General features: G+C 33.6%; 1 protein-coding gene across 1 annotated transcript; it reads left to right on the top strand.

Annotated features, from left to right (window-relative positions):
* The first annotated feature begins 6,447 nt into the window (after positions 1-6,447).
* LOC133865861 (transmembrane 9 superfamily member 2-like) lies at positions 6,448-10,859 on the top strand. The gene is made up of 7 exons (XM_062302363.1): positions 6,448-6,766; positions 7,618-7,658; positions 7,754-8,336; positions 8,457-8,594; positions 8,720-8,876; positions 9,585-10,069; positions 10,423-10,859. Exons 1-7 carry the CDS (start codon positions 6,618-6,620, stop codon positions 10,640-10,642), a joined length of 1,773 nt encoding a protein of 590 aa, XP_062158347.1. The 5' UTR covers positions 6,448-6,617; the 3' UTR covers positions 10,643-10,859.
* Positions 10,860-17,892: the final 7,033 nt, after the last annotated feature.

Below are 17,892 nucleotides of genomic sequence, written 5' to 3'. Positions count from 1 at the left end.
TTGACAAAATGTTCTTTATTTAAAATAGAAAAACGTGCATATAGTGAGAAGTGGGTATTCCTCTCTCTTAGACCTCGTTTGGTTCGCGGAATGGATATTCTATTAGGATAATGAATAGTTATTATTGAGAATGAGGAATAATAGAATAGAATAATTATTCCAATTCCTTAGTTTGGTAACAACACATATACCACAATTTGAATTGACCCAAAATTACTAAAAAAACCCATATAATTTCTTACTTTTCAAAAAAAAAAACTAAAATCTTAAATATATATATTGGACCTTAGATCTGTGGGTGACAGATCTGATCTAAAATTTTTGTTTTTTTTTTATTTTTTTTTAATTTGTTATTTTTTAATTTTTTTTTTTAGGTTTAGGTTGGAAAAATTAATTAATTGTTTTTTTTTTTTTTAAATGTTGTCTATTCCCTTAGGAATAGTTATTCTTCATAAGTGAATAGTTGTTCCCATGTAATAGCTATTCTAAAGAATAGATCTCTACCAAATAAATAAATAGCTATTCCAATGAAATAATCATTCCATTCTAAGAACTTATTCAACGAACCAAACGAGGTCTTAGTGTAAGAAGCCGATGGTGTGAAAATAATCAACAGCATCGAGAACACCAGCGACAACCAAGCCAATGGTATGAAAATAATCTCAAGCGCTTCCTGTTTTGAAATTCAACCCCAAGACGTTCCACCCATCAAACCATTAGGAGTTAGTCCAAATCTCACTAGACTACCACCCTTCATGGTCATACGCGCTAAGGTATTGAGAAGGTATCAAATGTTTTAAAAGGTCAATTGGTTATCATATATACGTAAGGGGGTTTTGATATCATGATCCCCTTAATTTCAAGTGAAAATATAAATGATTTATTTCATAGTTCTCATCAAAATTAATCAATTTAAAAATGTATATATTGTCAAGTCATTTAAAATTTTTATCTAAACATATATATGACACCACATCATTTAAAATTTTTAAATAGAGAGAATCATATCTCGGGTTTTGTTGGAAAAATGCAATTATGTATTACGGATGTTGGGTATCATAAATTAATTGTAATAATTTAAATTATAAATTATTACAATTAATACTCTAACCCGTGATTAGTTTACAATTTCTACCCCATAATTCAAATGGGTGTCAAAATTACACATCTTGATGGAGTGGGATAGAGAGGACATTGCAAACTAATCTCCACTAATTTTTTAATTTTGAAATTTTAGTGTACTCCATCCACTATCCCACTTGTCCCCTAATCTTTCAATTATACTAAACCCTAATCTCTCGAATGACTTAAATAAAAAAAAAACAACTAATCCCAAATTATGGCATTGATAGCTAACATTTATTGTTTAATTGGGACAATGCAAATGATCACGTATTTTTGAATTATGGTTAATGTGATATAAATAAAAATAAGTTTGTAATTTTTTTTAAGAAAAATTTTGTTTTGTAGTGAATTTTTTTTTTTAATAGTTGAATAGTGTAAAAAATGATTGATGTCATATAAAAAAGAAAAAAGAAAAAAAGGGTTATAATATTTTGAAGTTGATTTTTTTTTTTTTTTTTTTTTTTTTAAAAAAAAAGGCGAAAAAAAAGGGAGGAGTTGAAGGGTTACCAAACAGGGCCTACGTTTTTATTTTTATTTTTTTGGGCTTCCTCTATCTTTAATTATAGAGTTTTTTTAAAAAAAATTTATTTTTTTTAATAAACTAATGCTGTTTTTTTGAAAAATATTTCTCAAAATAGTAATTCTTTTTTCTTTTCAAATTAATGTTATTTATTCCGCATAAATACGGTATTGGCAAACCTTGCATTTTGAATTACTATCATTCCTAATTTTGTATATTGTTTAATGGGGACAATGCAATATTGTTTCATTTTTATTTTATTTTTTTTTAAAAAATAGTAATATTGTTTCATTTCTATCCCTGGAATTTGGACTACGTTTCACTATATATAATAAATGTAATGAAAAATAATATTTTAGGAAGGTACACAAATTCAAACTCAACTTTTGACCATGAAGCTAATAGGAAAGGAGAGAGAGAGAGAGGACCTCTTCCCCTTTCTCCATAAACTTCTCAGTATTTGTCGTTTGCTGGGGGAGGGAGGTTCCTCCCAGTTTTTGCTTATTCTCTTAGTCATTTTCGGGCTAGAGAGGTTTCGTTCCTCCCTGGGTTGTTCTAGTGGAGGCTGGAGTCTCCCAGTCCCTAGGGCTGTTGGAGTTTTGAGTACTCCCGGACTTTGTTCTGGTGGTGGTTTTTAGTCCTCCCAGACCGTTTGGACTATGGAGGTTTGTGTAGTTTTTTAGTTTATTTTAGTTTTTTAGTTTCTTCGTAGGGGGAGAGTCCGCCGATCGTGTCGCTGGCGGAAGGACTTGGCCGTGGTTCAGTTTTTATCAATCTTTGAGGCCAGATCTGTGATGTTTCGTCGCCCTTTAGTCGACACGCGACCCCTAGCCTTACTTATCGTCGTCCTCTGGTTCAGCTGCTGCCTACTACGGCTGGAAAGCTCAACAGTGATCGGCGCGTGGTCTCCACGCGTCAGGGTGCTCTACACTTTGTGGGCCGAGCGTTATGGTCATGTTTCGTATCTTTTGCCGTGTCTGGTGGTGTCCGGGGGTTTCTTGTTTTAGGATGCTGTAGGGGTTCATCCAGTGGCGGCGTGTGTGTTACACGCGCCGTCTCCGGTGGTGTTTTCCTTCGACAAAAACACCACTTTTTTATAGTAATGCTAAACTTTTATTCTACTACAGTCTTATTATACACCACTTTTTTATCATACAACTATCTTACAATGTTGGGGTGTTAGTTCCAACTAACCATTGATTATTTTTTTAACAATTGGTTGATCAAATAATTAGTTGGAACTGTCACGATAACATTGTGAGATAGTTGTGGAATAATTCATTTGATAATACTCTTGGGGTGGTGCTTTTTGCTTTTTAATTGAAAAATGTTATGATGTGAGTCATGTGACATAAATGTGTGAAAGTTATTTTATGTATTTTGTGTTTTAAGTTGTTTGTTAATTATTATTATTATTATTTTTTTTGTTTTTTTTTCTAAAAAACAGAAAACAAACATAAGGAACATTATCAAACAAAGCCGTGTGAAATAATAATAGATTATAACATTTCTCGTGAGATAATAATAAAATAAAAATGCGATTTAGGGTTTTATTCTTCCAAACAAACAAAGATGCCTAGATGCATCCCCTTTTCAATCCAATGTACCTATTAGATTATGATTAGGTTATCATATTTAAATATCTTGGCTGGATTGCTTTGCATTGATTTCTTTTTGGCCCATGTTTGATGTGTGTCTCAAGCAATATTTGGGCTTAGTTAAGGCTTTGATTGGTGTATCCTCTGCCAAATTGTACGTGGTTTGGACAACGGATGATGGAGTGAAGAGGGCACCCTTCGGGTGTAGGGTGTGAGAGGTTTAATTTATGTTGATTAGGTGGCATAGTCCTCTCAAGTTGTTAAAAAGGGTTTTTTTTTTTTTTTAAAAAAAAAATTATTATTATTATTTATTTTGTTAGTAAGTTGTTAAATTTTTGTTTTGGTGTGAATTAGGTCTTGGGATTCCCTATGCTTGTTGCTTGCATTTTTTGTTACACAATAAAACACCAAATAAATGCAAACGTTGGAGAGATCATTACTTAAAATATAAAAGGATCTATGAAATATTTGATAGATTTAATATATATATATATATATTGCTACATGGTGAACATATTGTCGTATTATCGACATCATGTACACCATTACATGCAAGCAACGAAACAGGATTTAGACCATTAAATAGATACTCTCGGTTTAAATTTAAATTGAGAGGATCATGATGTTAGTATAAATTTATAAAACAGAAAAATAAATACTTTTAAAGTGCGTTACAAAATCGTTTTTCTTAAGAAGATATTAACTCTCACCAATTATGATCAATTGGGGTATACTAGATTATAGCAAATACTTCATTAGAATATAATAGAGCCCAAAAAACCTCATAATTTATATTATAGCAAGGAGAGATTCAAATTTTAAAAACTGCACAAGGATTTTGAGGGAGACACCAAAAAAAGAGAGAAAATTTCAGTATATTTAAAATTGGTTTGAATGTAATTTCAAAATTAATAGAAAATAAGTACCAGAAGTGCATACACTCAAGTATTGCTTTAAAGACTTGCAAAAAATAAAAAATAAAAAATAATTGTTTTAAAGCAATAATTTAATGTGAGTTGCGCACGATAAATGACTCATTTAATTTATCTCTTTCTCGTATGGGACTCTCCTCTTCTAAAACTCTTAAATATCTTCCATTATAAGTCGTTTACAAACCATAAACATATTCATACATACATATCTATATTAATTTTGAATAGTTTTAGGGTCCGTTTGGGTTTGCGATTTCAAAAAGTGCGATTTTAAAATGTGCAATTTGAAAAAAATGATTTTTAAAAACGCATTTAAGTGTTTGGCAAAATCGCAGTTTGGCCTTTAAAATCGCAGGTTAGCTTTTTAAAATACTGCGTTTTCAAAAAAGCACCACATTGCCTACGATTTGAATAAGTATTTTTCTACATTTTCAAATCGCAATTTTTTAAAAACGCAGTTTCCAAACGGTTTATTTTCTGCGATTTGATATAAAATCGCACTTTTTCTCTACGAAATCTCAATCCCAAATGCACCATTAACAATTGATCTTGTAATTTAGTGGTGTTTCTTATTTTATTTTTACATTTTAGCCTAGGAAACACAAAAATGGGATTATTCTTTTTATTTTATTGTTGGTTAAAAAAAGTTGTCATATATGCATGTCATTAAAAACGACTTAATTAACGTTAATAAAGCATTCAACCAACTAAAAAGAGAACATCTTTGCATGAATGGTAGTTTAATCAGGTGGTTGGTATGTGTACATGTTGGCTTAAGGCGAAATCATGGGACGTGGTTAGTGCAAACTAATGGAATCTTAAATTCTTAATTGACCTTGGGGTGGGCTCTCCACGTCCACCATATATTCTTTCATTTTTATATTCAACCTCAATAATCAAAACATACTCATATATATATATATATATATATATATTCCTTGTCCTTGAATTTGGTCTACTTTGTCAAACCTTATTTTAAAACCATCAAATTTGTTCTTAAACTTGACCCTTAATTTATTTATTCTTGACCACTTCCATACCGAGATGTTGTTCAATACAAATTTTCGAGAGTTTCGGTCGATATCTCGCTCGAAAGAAGGTTGTTCTAGAGAGTTTTGATCGAACGATACTGCGATCTTTCGTCTCATTTGACGGAGATCGTGTCAAGGTAGTTTGCTTTTCAATGATGACTTGGCCTCCAGACTTCAGTAGTTTTATTAGTTTTTAATAAAAAATGGAATAGCGAGCGTTTTCTTCAAATTTTTTTTTTTTTTTTTTGCAAATTTCTTAATATTTTTTTTGATTTTGTAGAAAAATTGTAAGTTGCGTGCTTTTAGATTCAACGACCCTCCACGCCACACTACATAAAAGTTGAAGTAACTTGCTTGGAGGTCAAGTTCTAAAATGAAGTAATTTCCTAACCTTTATTAATGGTTATTTTCTAATAGTTTTGAAATACCTTTTTGTTTTCAAAATAAAAAAATATATATATTTTTCTTAAAAATTATTAACAAATAAAACATTTTTTAAACGTAAATATCACAAAAAAAAAAAACCTTATAATCTTTTAATTACTTCAAAATACTTTTTAAAACCGAAATCAATAAATATTTCAAAATCATTATTAAACATACCCACGAGAAAAAAATTGTGATAACCCTTTTGTAATTTTTTTTTTTTTTTGGAATAACCCTTTTTGTGTTTTATAAATCAAATAGTATGATCTTATTTGAAGTGAAATAAAGAGAATTTGTTTTATAGTTAATATTTTATTTTTCTATATTTAGAGGGGTATATAGTGCGACGTCATTTTAAAAGCTTAAATGATATGATAATATATTTACGACGTGACAAAATATATACCATTAATTATATAAAATCTAATATTTGCAAAATAAATCTCATACATTAATTATATTTAAAAATTACTATTTTTAAATCTCATACGTTAATTTCACATTATGAATTACTATTTACTACCAGAAAAGTCAGATCCGTGTGGGAAGGAAAGGAAGGTAGTGATCATCCCAAGGCGTTGACTGCCGAACCACCGGATCTCACACCCCGTACAAGTCACAGCACACACCAATCACGTGCCTCCACCTCGACAGAGAGAGAGAAATAGAAACCGAAAACGAAATCGAAACGCACTCCAAAACGCACCGTCGCGTCGGAGGGAAACAAAAAACAAAAACGGCCCCGTTTAGGTGAGGCATCGCACGTCTGTGTGTGGTACTCCATCTCTTTCAGGGTATATTAAAACATTTTAGATCGGACCAGACTTCAACGACCTCCTCGTTTTATTAACTAACCCCTGCCGTTTCACTCCCAAACAGACACGAAATTCCAAAGCCAGATCTCTCTCTCTGTTAGCCTCTTCTGGTTTTCTCTGTAGTAAAGGGCTAGATTTTGGGCGTGGAGCGGTTGGAGAGAGAGTGGGAAATGGAGAGGACTATGGCGGCGGCGTTCATCGCCCTGGTGGTGCTGCTGGGTGCCGATCGGGCGAGGTCAGATGCATCGGATCACCGGTACAAGGAAGGAGACCCGGTGCCTCTATATGCCAACAAGGTCGGACCGTTTCACAATCCCAGGTAAACATTGTTCTAAGCCCTTTGGAGCTCGATCTGCGACATTCTTGGTGTTGTTCCAGCTGGATCTGAGCTGATTCTTAGCTCACAGAAAGAATTAGAGTTGAAATGTGAGAAAACAACGTGTTTTGGTTTTCGAAGCTTAGGTTTATTATAATATTTTTGCTCCGACAAAGTTCTGAGATTTGGGATCGGGTTTGTTACAGCACAATCATCCTCATCCACATTTCAAACGAAACCAGATGAGGATGATCATCAAACCATTCCTACGGATAATGAGGGGACTGTTAACAGAAAGATAAATAAGATAGAAGATAATTCATCAAAAAAAGAAAAGAAAAAGATAGAAGATAAGAAGAGCAATTCAAATGTATAGATAACCTTTGTGTAATCGCATGTATAGAAGATAGATTTGTTGATAAGATTTTTTGTAACTAATACTTGCAAGCAACCCGATTGAGGTGTGGAAGCCAAAACAATTATTCCAGATTTATTTGTCTGTTTAGGGTTCTTCTCTTAAAACATAGTTCCTGGGCTACCAAACAGAGTTTAACGTAATTTGTCGCATGTATAACTGGGAGATATGGAGAATTGTGTTTGAGAGTGTTGATGTGGAGCATGTATTTCCATTTTTTTTTTACTATAAACTTGTCTATTTTATTTGATCCTAGCGCTGGATCTAGTCTATAAAATTTGGGGATGGCTGGTTATTGTTTGTTCGCCAAGAAGTGTATTCCTGTTTAATCGAACAGTGGCTAGTTCAATGTTTGATTCTTTGATGTGAGAAGATTTTGTGTTTCAGATTGGCTAATGTATTTCTTTTTCTTTTTCTTTTTCTTTTTTCTCTCTTGCAGTGAAACATATCGCTATTTTGATCTACCGTTCTGTACTCCAGGTTTGCATCAGTTCAATTGGGTATTTTGGTTGCTTTAGCATATATTTTCAGCATTTCCTAAGGAACTTGTTTAATTTGTTGGATCCTAACTGCAGATAATATTAAAGAGAAAAAGGAAGCTCTTGGCGAAGTGCTAAATGGCGATCGTTTAGTCAGTGCCCCCTACAAACTTGATTTCCGCAGTGAGAAAGATTCTGAGGTTGTTTGCCAGAAAACACTCACAAAAAAAGAAGTGGCCCAGTTCCGAGCTGCCGTTGACAAGGACTACTACTTTCAAATGTATTACGATGACTTACCTATATGGGGTTTCATAGGGAAGGTCGACAAGGAAAACAAAGACCCAAGCGAGTATAGATATTATCTTTATAAGCATATTCATTTTATTATCTATTATAAGAAGGACCGCGTGATCGAAATCACTGTTCAAACAGAACAACATGCCCTTGTGGACCTTACGGAGGATAAAGAAGTTGAGGTGGAATTTTTGTATACTGTGAAATGGAAGGAAACAAGCACTCCTTTTGAGAAGAGGATGGAAAAGTACTCACATTCTTCTTCGCTTCCTCATCATCTGGAGATCCATTGGTTCTCCATTATAAATTCATGTGTGACGGTGCTTCTTCTAACTGGGTTTCTCGCCACAATTCTCATGCGAGTCCTTAAGAATGATTTTGTCAAGTAAGGATTATTTTGTAATTCATCTCTGTTTTGGATCTGCCTGTTTACTTCGAGTGTACTAGGGTGTGTATTGTCTTCCTGGACTCATTATTAAGTTCTATTTTTGTTTCTCTATAAAAGATATGCCCATGACGAGGAATCAGCTGAAGACCAGGAAGAGACCGGATGGAAATACATCCATGGAGATGTATTCAGGTTTCCCAAGTACAAGTCTCTATTTGCAGCTGCCCTTGGTTCTGGGACCCAACTATTTACTCTGTAAGTTGCTCTTTCATCGGGCTGTTTAATAGCACAGAAGCTCATTTTAGGAAGTTCCTCATACAGATACACACGTCATTGTTGTGTAATGTTTCACTAATATGGTATTTATGCTTTTCATGCAGTACGGTATTCATTTTTATATTAGCACTTGTTGGTGTCTTTTACCCATACAACCGAGGGGCTCTGTTTACTGCACTGGTTGTCATATATGCACTCACATCAGGAATTGCAGGCTACATTGCAACCTCCTTTTATTGTCAGCTAGAGGGAACAAACTGGGTATGTGCCGATAAATTCATTCTTCATAGAATTTTGATTTTGAACTGACATCCATTAAATTTGTACTTTTTTCATTGATATGGTATTCAATCTTGTTAAGAGATTAACATCTTAGGAGTTTTCTAGTGAGACCATAATATAGCATGTTGGGATACTACTTGACCCAAAAACTTAAGCTTATGAGTTTGACCCAACTATGCTATATTAACCATTCATACGTGACTTTTTTCTAATGTGGGGCTTAACTTTTCTATAATTATATGTGTATACGTTAAAATCTTACACTCACGTGTGAGTCCGTCACCACATTAACATACTCTCCCTTGAATGGATTTTTTATTAATCTTATGGACTGTATTTAAGATTACCTGTGTGGGCCTTGTATATTTTATCTGTTACTACAAAAGGGATCGACCATCCATGCATGTGCATCTTCCCTGCTCCAAACTGCGAAAGGCACTGCCATCATCCACCATACTACATATCACTATGAGCGATAATATCAATTGTTAGGGAGATTAACACTTTGGGAGTCTTCTAGTGAGATCAGATAACATGTTAGGACGTTACTTAATCCAAAAGTTTTAGCCTATGACTTTGCGTCCGGCAATGACTATATTAACTAGTCACACATGCCACATTTTTTCAATGTGGGATTTGACTTTTCTATACTCACGTGTATACTCCACAAATCTTTTGCTACGACAGGTTAGGAATCTATTGTTGACGGGATGCCTCTTTTGTGGACCTTTGTTTCTTATGTTCTGCTTTTTGAATACTGTTGCAATTGCTTATAATGCCACTGCCGCTCTCCCATTTGGCACCATTGTCGTGATAGTTCTTATATGGACACTTGTAACATCACCTTTGCTGGTATTGGGTGGGATTGCTGGGAAGAATAGCAAGGCTGAATTCCAAGCACCTTGCCGCACCACCAAATATCCCCGAGAGATTCCACCTTTGCCATGGTACCGGGGATCAATTCCGCAGATGGCAATGGCAGGCTTTCTGCCTTTCAGTGCAATATACATCGAACTTTACTACATATTTGCGAGTGTCTGGGGTCACAGGATTTATACCATATACAGCATCTTGTTCATCGTCTTTATAATTCTCCTGATAGTTACTGCTTTCATTACTGTGGCACTGACATACTTCCAACTTGCTGCTGAGGACCACGAATGGTGGTGGAGGTATGCACCCTTTCTTATTTACGCTTTTAACGATATTTCGATTATATATATATATATATTATCACCTATTTATCAATCTCCAAAAAATTTATTGCTAAAATCTTTTTGCCGCCGGTTTTTTCCCCATTCAGTAAATATGGGTAATATGAGTGGTGTGCTTATTTTATTATCTAGTACTTGGCATTTGGATCTTTTTCTCAATAGACTTTAAACTGCTAATCCTGTTTTGACTTATCTTAATCTTTCTTTGAATTGCTTATTTGTTGTTAAGTTTGAATATTTATATGGTTTGTATATATATATATGTATATTCACTTCTATTGTTTGTTCCTCTGTTTATTCATTTTGTGCAGATCTTTTGTATGCGGTGGGTCGACTGGCATATTTATCTATGCCTATTGCCTATATTACTACCACGCACGCTCTGATATGTCGGGATTTATGCAGACCTCATTTTTCTTTGGTTACATGGCTTGCATCTGCTATGGTTTCTTCCTCATGCTCGGAACTGTAGGCTTCCGTGCAGCTTTGCTATTCGTCCGTCACATTTACCGGTCCATCAAGTGTGAGTAGTTAGTATCACATTTTCAGGAGGAATCTGGTATGTGTTTCTTTCCTCACTTGTTCCGTAGGCGTTTTGTAGAGAAGGCATAATGGGTAGTTTTGTAGTGCCTTGTGTATGCAAACCAGAAGCAGATATTGTATAACAATATGCTTGAGGGTTCGGAGAAGGAAAGAGTTTGTCTCATTACTCAAGTCAAGACTTTGCAATATATATATTCTTTTAATATCTTCTACCTTTTTATTCTAATAATCTCTCACTGGTATGTGCTCGTCGAAAGAGAGCCAACCGCCAAAAAAAGAAAATGGCCGAGAGTTCGTTTGGAAGTGTGTTTAAAAAAATGACGGTTGGAAAGAGTAGTCGTAGAGACTATCTTTTTATCATTTTAAAATTATTATTATATTAAAATTTAATACTGATCTATTTCAAATTCAATGGTAATTTTAAAAATTATAAACTTTACGAGAATAAAAATAAAAAATAAAATAAGGAAAAAGGGGTTGTGTTTCTCTCTCTCTCTCTCACAAATAAATTTATAATACTTATGTTACTCGATTAGAGAAATAGAGTAGTTTGGTCTAATAAAGCAATTTTACAGATACAATCAGGAATTTTTTTTCATCCAAATCTCATTTATAATACGTTTAACGACAGCTTTAGCCAACTCATGCATCGCATTATTAGCGATTCTGCTAATATGGTGAATCTGCCCAGTAGAAAACAATTATAAAACTACGTGAGTGTCTTATAGTAGTTGTCCAAATTTACTCCAATTACGTTATTTGGAAATTACAATTTTAACCACTTGGAGCGCAGCACATTCGAAAAGAATATTACACAAACTTATTTCTTTGCAGAAAAAAGTGGTGTATAATGCTGCTAAAGTTTTCGCGGCTAGCAGTTCAAGGTGACCCATTTTTGTCATACTCTTTGCCTCATGCACATATCTCTCGTGATCCCGTACCAATATACTAATTCTCATACGCCCACTGACCTTACCCACAATAGTTGTTAGGAAATAAGTCCTATTTCCCAGGACCGGTGAGAAACGAAAAATTAAGAAGACAAAGAAAAAATTAAATCACCCACAAATGACACAAAGATTTAAGTGGTTCCCTCAAACCGAGGTACATCCACTGTAGGAGACGCAGAGAAAATTCACTATTAAAGATAGTTATAGGGAGAAAATCACTCAAAGCTCAAAAAACCCCAATACACTCAGATCTCCTTCTCTCAAGAAAAGATAATCAAAGAAACAAAGAAGTTCTTGTTTCTTTTACTATATGGCAACACAAAGGAGTAAACTCTCCTTAGTTTTCTTTTTCTTTTCTTCTGTGAGTGTTTCCTTCAGATTACAATTATCTGTCTTCGGGTGATCCTTTTAAAAGCTTCAAGCCTAGTGCTTATTCAATGAGTACTGTCCACTCAACGTGAAGAGTGGAGAAATTGGTGCCACTCAATGAGTGCTGTCCACTCAACAATTGTTTATTGAAGAGTGGAGAAATGCCACTCAATGAGTGCTGTCCACTCAACGTGAAGAGTGGAGAAATGCTGTCCACCAAAATCAAGTCAAACATAACAATCTGAGTGTATTGGGGTTTTTTGAGCTTTGAGTGATTTTCTCCCTGTAACTATCTTTAATAGTGAATTTTCTCTGTTATGTTTGACTTGATTTTGGTGGACAGCATTTCTCCACTCTTCACGTTGAGTGGACAGCACTCATTGAGTGGCATTTCTCCACTCTTCAATAAACAATTGTTGAGTGGACAGCACTCATTGAGTGGCACCAATTTCTCCACTCTTCACGTTGAGTGGATAACACTCATTGAGTGGCACCAATTTCTCCACTTTTCACGTTGAGTGGACAGCACTCATTGAATAAGCACTAGGCTTGAAGCTTTTAAAAGGATCACCCGAAGACAGATAATTGTAATTTGAAGGAAACACTCACAGAAGAAAAGAACCCCAATACAAATGATAATTGTAATCGTTATCATGCATGTCGTCAGGTTGTTCTCCCAAAAGCGGTTGATGAAGATCCTTCCCATAAAGAATATCTTCAATCTGCACTTTCCAGTACCCAAAATCTGTGCCATTGAATTTTTCGATTACCATCCTCCCTTCTTCTGTTGCCATCGCTCCCACACAAACCAAACCTTGGCTCTAACCAAGAAAAAATGGCTCTGATACCAGTTGTTAAAAAATAAGTCCTATTTCCCAGGACCGGTGAGAAACGAAAAATTAAGAAGACAAAGAAAAAATTAAATCACCCACAAATGACATAAAGATTTAAGTGGTTCCCTCAAACCGAGGTACATCCACTGTAGGAGACGCAGAGAAAATTCACTATTAAAGATAGTTACAGGGAGAAAATCACTCAAAGCTCAAAAAATCCCAATACACTCAGATCTCCTTCTCTCAAGAAAAGATAATCAAAGAAACAAAGAAGTTCTTGTTTCTTTTACTATACAGCAACACAAAGGAGTAAACTCTCCTTAGTTTTCTTTTTCTTTTCTTCTGTGAGTGTTTCCTTCAGATTACAATTATCTGTCTTCGGGTGATCCTTTTAAAAGCTTCAAGCCTAGTGCTTATTCAATGAGTGCTGTCCACTCAACGTGAAAAGTGGAGAAATTGGTGCCACTCAATGAGTGTTATCCACTCAACGTGAAGAGTGGAGAAATTGGTGCCACTCAATGAGTGCTGTCCACTCAACAATTGTTTATTGAAGAGTGGAGAAATGCCACTCAATGAGTGCTGTCCACTCAACGTGAAGAGTGGAGAAATTGGTGCCACTCAATGAGTGCTGTCCACTCAACAATTGTTTATTGAAGAGTGGAGAAATGCCACTCAATGAATACTGTCCATTCAATGTGAAGAGTGGAGAAATGCTGTCCACCAAAATCAAGTCAAACATAACAATAGTGTCCCAATTTACCTTATAATCTCATTTGGGAGGTGCTTTCCATTTTGTATTGATCCCACTTTTAGTCTCTGCTTGTATAACAGGTGCCGTTAAATTTGCATACTTATACTCCTCAGCTGATGCAATTGCCCCCCTTTGCGATAGATTGGGGTGAAGAAACTTTTCACTATGAACCACCGGTCCACCGCATTTCTTCGGAACCCAATCTTCTTGGTAATCACCACAAAAAGCACAAAATTATCCCCGTCACATTTTCCACCATAACCTTCGTCACCAAGTACATTCTATTAAGAAAAATATTTGTTTTTTATATGTTAAAAAATACATGACACTTTTAAAGACTTAATTGTAATAATTTTTTTATAATTCAGTTTGTAAGAAATTAGAACCTAATTCATGACTACTTAATTAAAAGGGGTAATTACATTTTTCTCTCATGAATTACCAGCCTCTGTCAATATGCTTCCACGAATTGACACTCTTACCAGCCGACTGCATTAAACTACCATTTACTTACTAAAACCCCTCAGCGTTAGGGAATCTCGTTAAATCGGATGTAATATTATTTTTTTAGACGTTAAACTTCATTTAAAGATAGGAAATACCCTAAAAAAAATAATTTAATAAAAAATATCAAAAAATTATAAACCTAAAAATTATAAACTTTAAAAAATAATTTTTGAAAAAATAAAACAAGAAAAAAAAAGAAAAAGAAAAGTAAAATAAAAGGGGTGGTTGACGGAAGAGGGTTTTAGTAAGTAAATGGTAGTTCGATGCAGTCAGGTGATGAGGGTGTCAGTTCGTAGAGATATATTGATAATGACTAGTAGTTCATGAGAAAAAAAAAGTAATTACCCCTAATTAAAATATAAGGATATTATTTATGTGATATATTCTCTATCTTTCGTTCCATCTTTCCCAGTCCTAAGGGACATAAAGATATATATTTTTAATCCTTCCACTTTCGCCAAATACATATAAATGGAAAATGGATCCGGCTTAGTGGTGTAGTTTAAAACTACTGCACCAATAATGGGCCCAGATTGTAGCACATCTTCTGTATTTTAATAAAGGGCCCAAATTGTCCCAAAGTTAACGGCATCGTTTTTGGTAAATTCAAACTTGATTGAAGCAAACGTTTCTTGTGGTCTTGTGTTTGACGCCGTTTAAGAGTCCATATCTGTGCAAACCAGTTCTTGGCGCAAGCCCAGCAACGGAGGCCACCCTCCATGACCGTCACGCACATGCTCATGCCCTCTTGGCCTGCCAATGTAATTTTCTTCTTCTTGCTCTGATGAGTCTGAACTTGAGTTGGGTCTTGGGTTGAGTCTTGGTGGTGCATGCTTGTAGGACCCAGCAAGGCCCACGGGTCAATATGCTAGAATTTTGATGGCCAAAGAATTTTCCTTATCTGGGTTCTTTAGCTACAGCCTCAGCTTCTTCGTCTTCGTCTGCATCGTCGTCATCATCCTCTTCTTCTTGTTCCAAGTCTTCATTAAGCAGATCTAATGTTACAGTTGGGATAAAGAGAAGCGTTGATTCTGTCGTTGTTGCTAATAGTGTAGGAATCTTCATTAAGCAGGGGTGAGCGGCGGGGGTGGTTTTTAGGGTCGAAAGAGGGTTTTTCACGTTCCCTACTCCAAACGGCGTCAAGCTTAGGCTTGCTTTAGAAGTTTTAAATTTACAAAAAACCGATGACGTTGGGTTGTTAATTTTAGAATTAATAAAAAATGATGATGTGATATAAAATAAAAAGAATTTGTATAAAAAAGTAAAAAAAGTTTTGTATTGTAATGAATTTTTTTATTTTTTTATTTGAATAATAATAAAAAATTATTGATGTGATATAAAAAGTGAAAAAAGTTAGAATGTTTTGATGTTGATTGTTATGAACAGTAGCAAAGCACTACTCTGCCCTGGACATGTCGTTCCCAAACATAGCTGTTAACTTTGGAACAATCTGGGCCCTTTATTAAATTACCGAAGATGTGCTATAATTTGGGTCCTTTATTAAATTACAGAACAGGTGCTTTAGTTTTAAACTACAACATTGAAGCTGGAGGTATTCCTCAATTGTTCGCCTTCTTATATTTTTCAAAGATTTATAAATGTGTATTTTTGTATATTCCGTTAAATTTTGATTAACACCTCAATTTTTGTAATTTTTTTTTTCCTAAAAAAATTGAGGGATATTTTAAAAATTTTAATACATGATTTAATGGAAAATTCTAACGGAGGGTTAAAATTGAAAAAAATTGAAAGATAAATATCTTAAATTGACACTTTTTAAAGTTTGAGTATTCAATTATAAAATTAATGAAAACCATAAATTATAAGTTAAGTTTTACTAAGAAATATTTAATGAAAACAAAAAGAAAAAAATTCCGCTGCCAGGATTTGAACCTGGATTCTTATCAATAGAATTGCCATAGTGCTACAGCGGATTTCATGTCATATCTTTACAGGTTTACAAACTTATATAATTGTGTCCCAAAAACATAGAAATATTTAATAATAATAATAAAAAAATTCCACTGCCGGGAATCGAACTTGGATTCTCTAATCAATAGAAGTGCCATGGTACTACAACGGATTTTACGTTATGTTTCCCTTCTTTTTTTAATTATACATTTGTAGCCTGAAAAAGAAAATAAATTTTTAGATTACAATATTTATTTATTTATTTTCCTGTTGCCAATATCCATATGGATTAGGCCTTGTTTGAAATCAAATTTGATCTTGTTTTTGTTTTCAGTGCAAATTTGTTTTGTTGTTTAATATACCTATCGTAAGGGAAAAATTAAATTTAGTCTATAGGTTTTCTTGCGATTTTAATTTAATTCAATAAATTTTTAATTTCGACAATTAGGTCTTCAAATTTTATCTGGCTTCAAATAGGTCATTCTATTAATCTACTCTCAAATTAATTAACAGTATCTCATGTGACTCTCGTTTGACGTGTCATGTACTAACTGTACGTGTCACATGGCATACTTATTTTAAATAGATAAAGTCCACATACCTCCTTCAAACTAATTTTATTAATTTTTCATAAAAATGATTAGTATCGATCATATATAGTTGTCTTCTTTTAATTCCCAAAATCTTGAAATGCAAAAAAGAAAAGAAAAAGGATTCTCATTCCTTGGCCCAAAAGCAAATAAACAAACAACTTGAGGAACATACCTATTTTCACTCAAAATATTACTGAGCCAAATTCTCTAAGCAAAGATTTTCTAGCTTCTTGTTTCTTAGGCAATCTCCATAGCTAGAAAAATTAGTTAATAACAACATTTTAGTCATGGTATTCTATATCGAGTAATGCTAGAAATATGACTTTTTTCTCCATTTTATCCGTGAAAGTGATGTACCTTTTAAAATTATTATTTACCTTTCGTGATAAAAATAAAACAAAAGTCATACTTCGAGCATTGCATTACTCTTTTATATCTCCACCGCACATTCTAGATTTAATTTACTAGCCAACATTTATTATTATTATTGACAACCTCCCCCTTCACCATTAACCCATTTGAGCTAAAGCTCATTAGTTACTAGCAGCCAACTTTACAAACAGTAAAACTGAGATGACCACTTAAAGATATATCACATTCACTCAACTGTATTGATGGTATGATCATTGCCAAGAATATGAATTAATATTTTCATTGGTTCATTGACTGATCAAGACAATGAATTCAGTTTAACTTAAATAGCGTAGAGTTTGGTTTTTAATTTCAACAATTAGATCATTATTTTTTTTCTAATTTCAAATGGGTCATTCCGTCAACTAATTTTCTTTTTAATAAATGGTATGTGTTCGTCAAACGAATCATTTAATTTCACGTGGATCTTGTTTGATATATTATGTGTCAATTGTATGTAGCACAATTACTTTAGATTATAAATATACCATAAATAATTTTTTATTTTTTTATTTTTTTATTGTTAAAAAAGTTAAAAACAATTTCATCATTTAGAGTATATATGTATTTAAAATAGGGAAAAATTCACATACTCCCTCAAACTACCACCCAATTAACAATGTCCCCCCAAACTACCAAAACATTGTCAATGTCCTCTCAAAGGCCAGCAAAAAGACAAAAATGACATTACGATTATTTCAATAAAACAAAATACTCATATAAATTCATAAAAAAAATAAAAAGTTATTTTAAAAAGAAAATTTTAATTTTCTTAAAAAAAAAACTTTTTAGTTTTTCATTTAATTTTTAAATTTGGCCACCATTGGTTTTTATGTACTTTTTTTTTTTTTGTTTTTGTTTTTGTTTTTGTTTTTGGTTTTGGTTTTTTAGTTTTTTTTTTGAATTTTATTAA

The sequence above is a fragment of the Alnus glutinosa genome, chromosome 4, assembly GCF_958979055.1.
Source record: "Alnus glutinosa chromosome 4, dhAlnGlut1.1, whole genome shotgun sequence".
NCBI classification, from domain to species: Eukaryota; Viridiplantae; Streptophyta; class Magnoliopsida; order Fagales; family Betulaceae; genus Alnus; species Alnus glutinosa.
The sequence above is the reverse complement of the archived record's forward strand: the minus strand, read 5'-3'. Positions and strand labels throughout refer to the sequence as shown.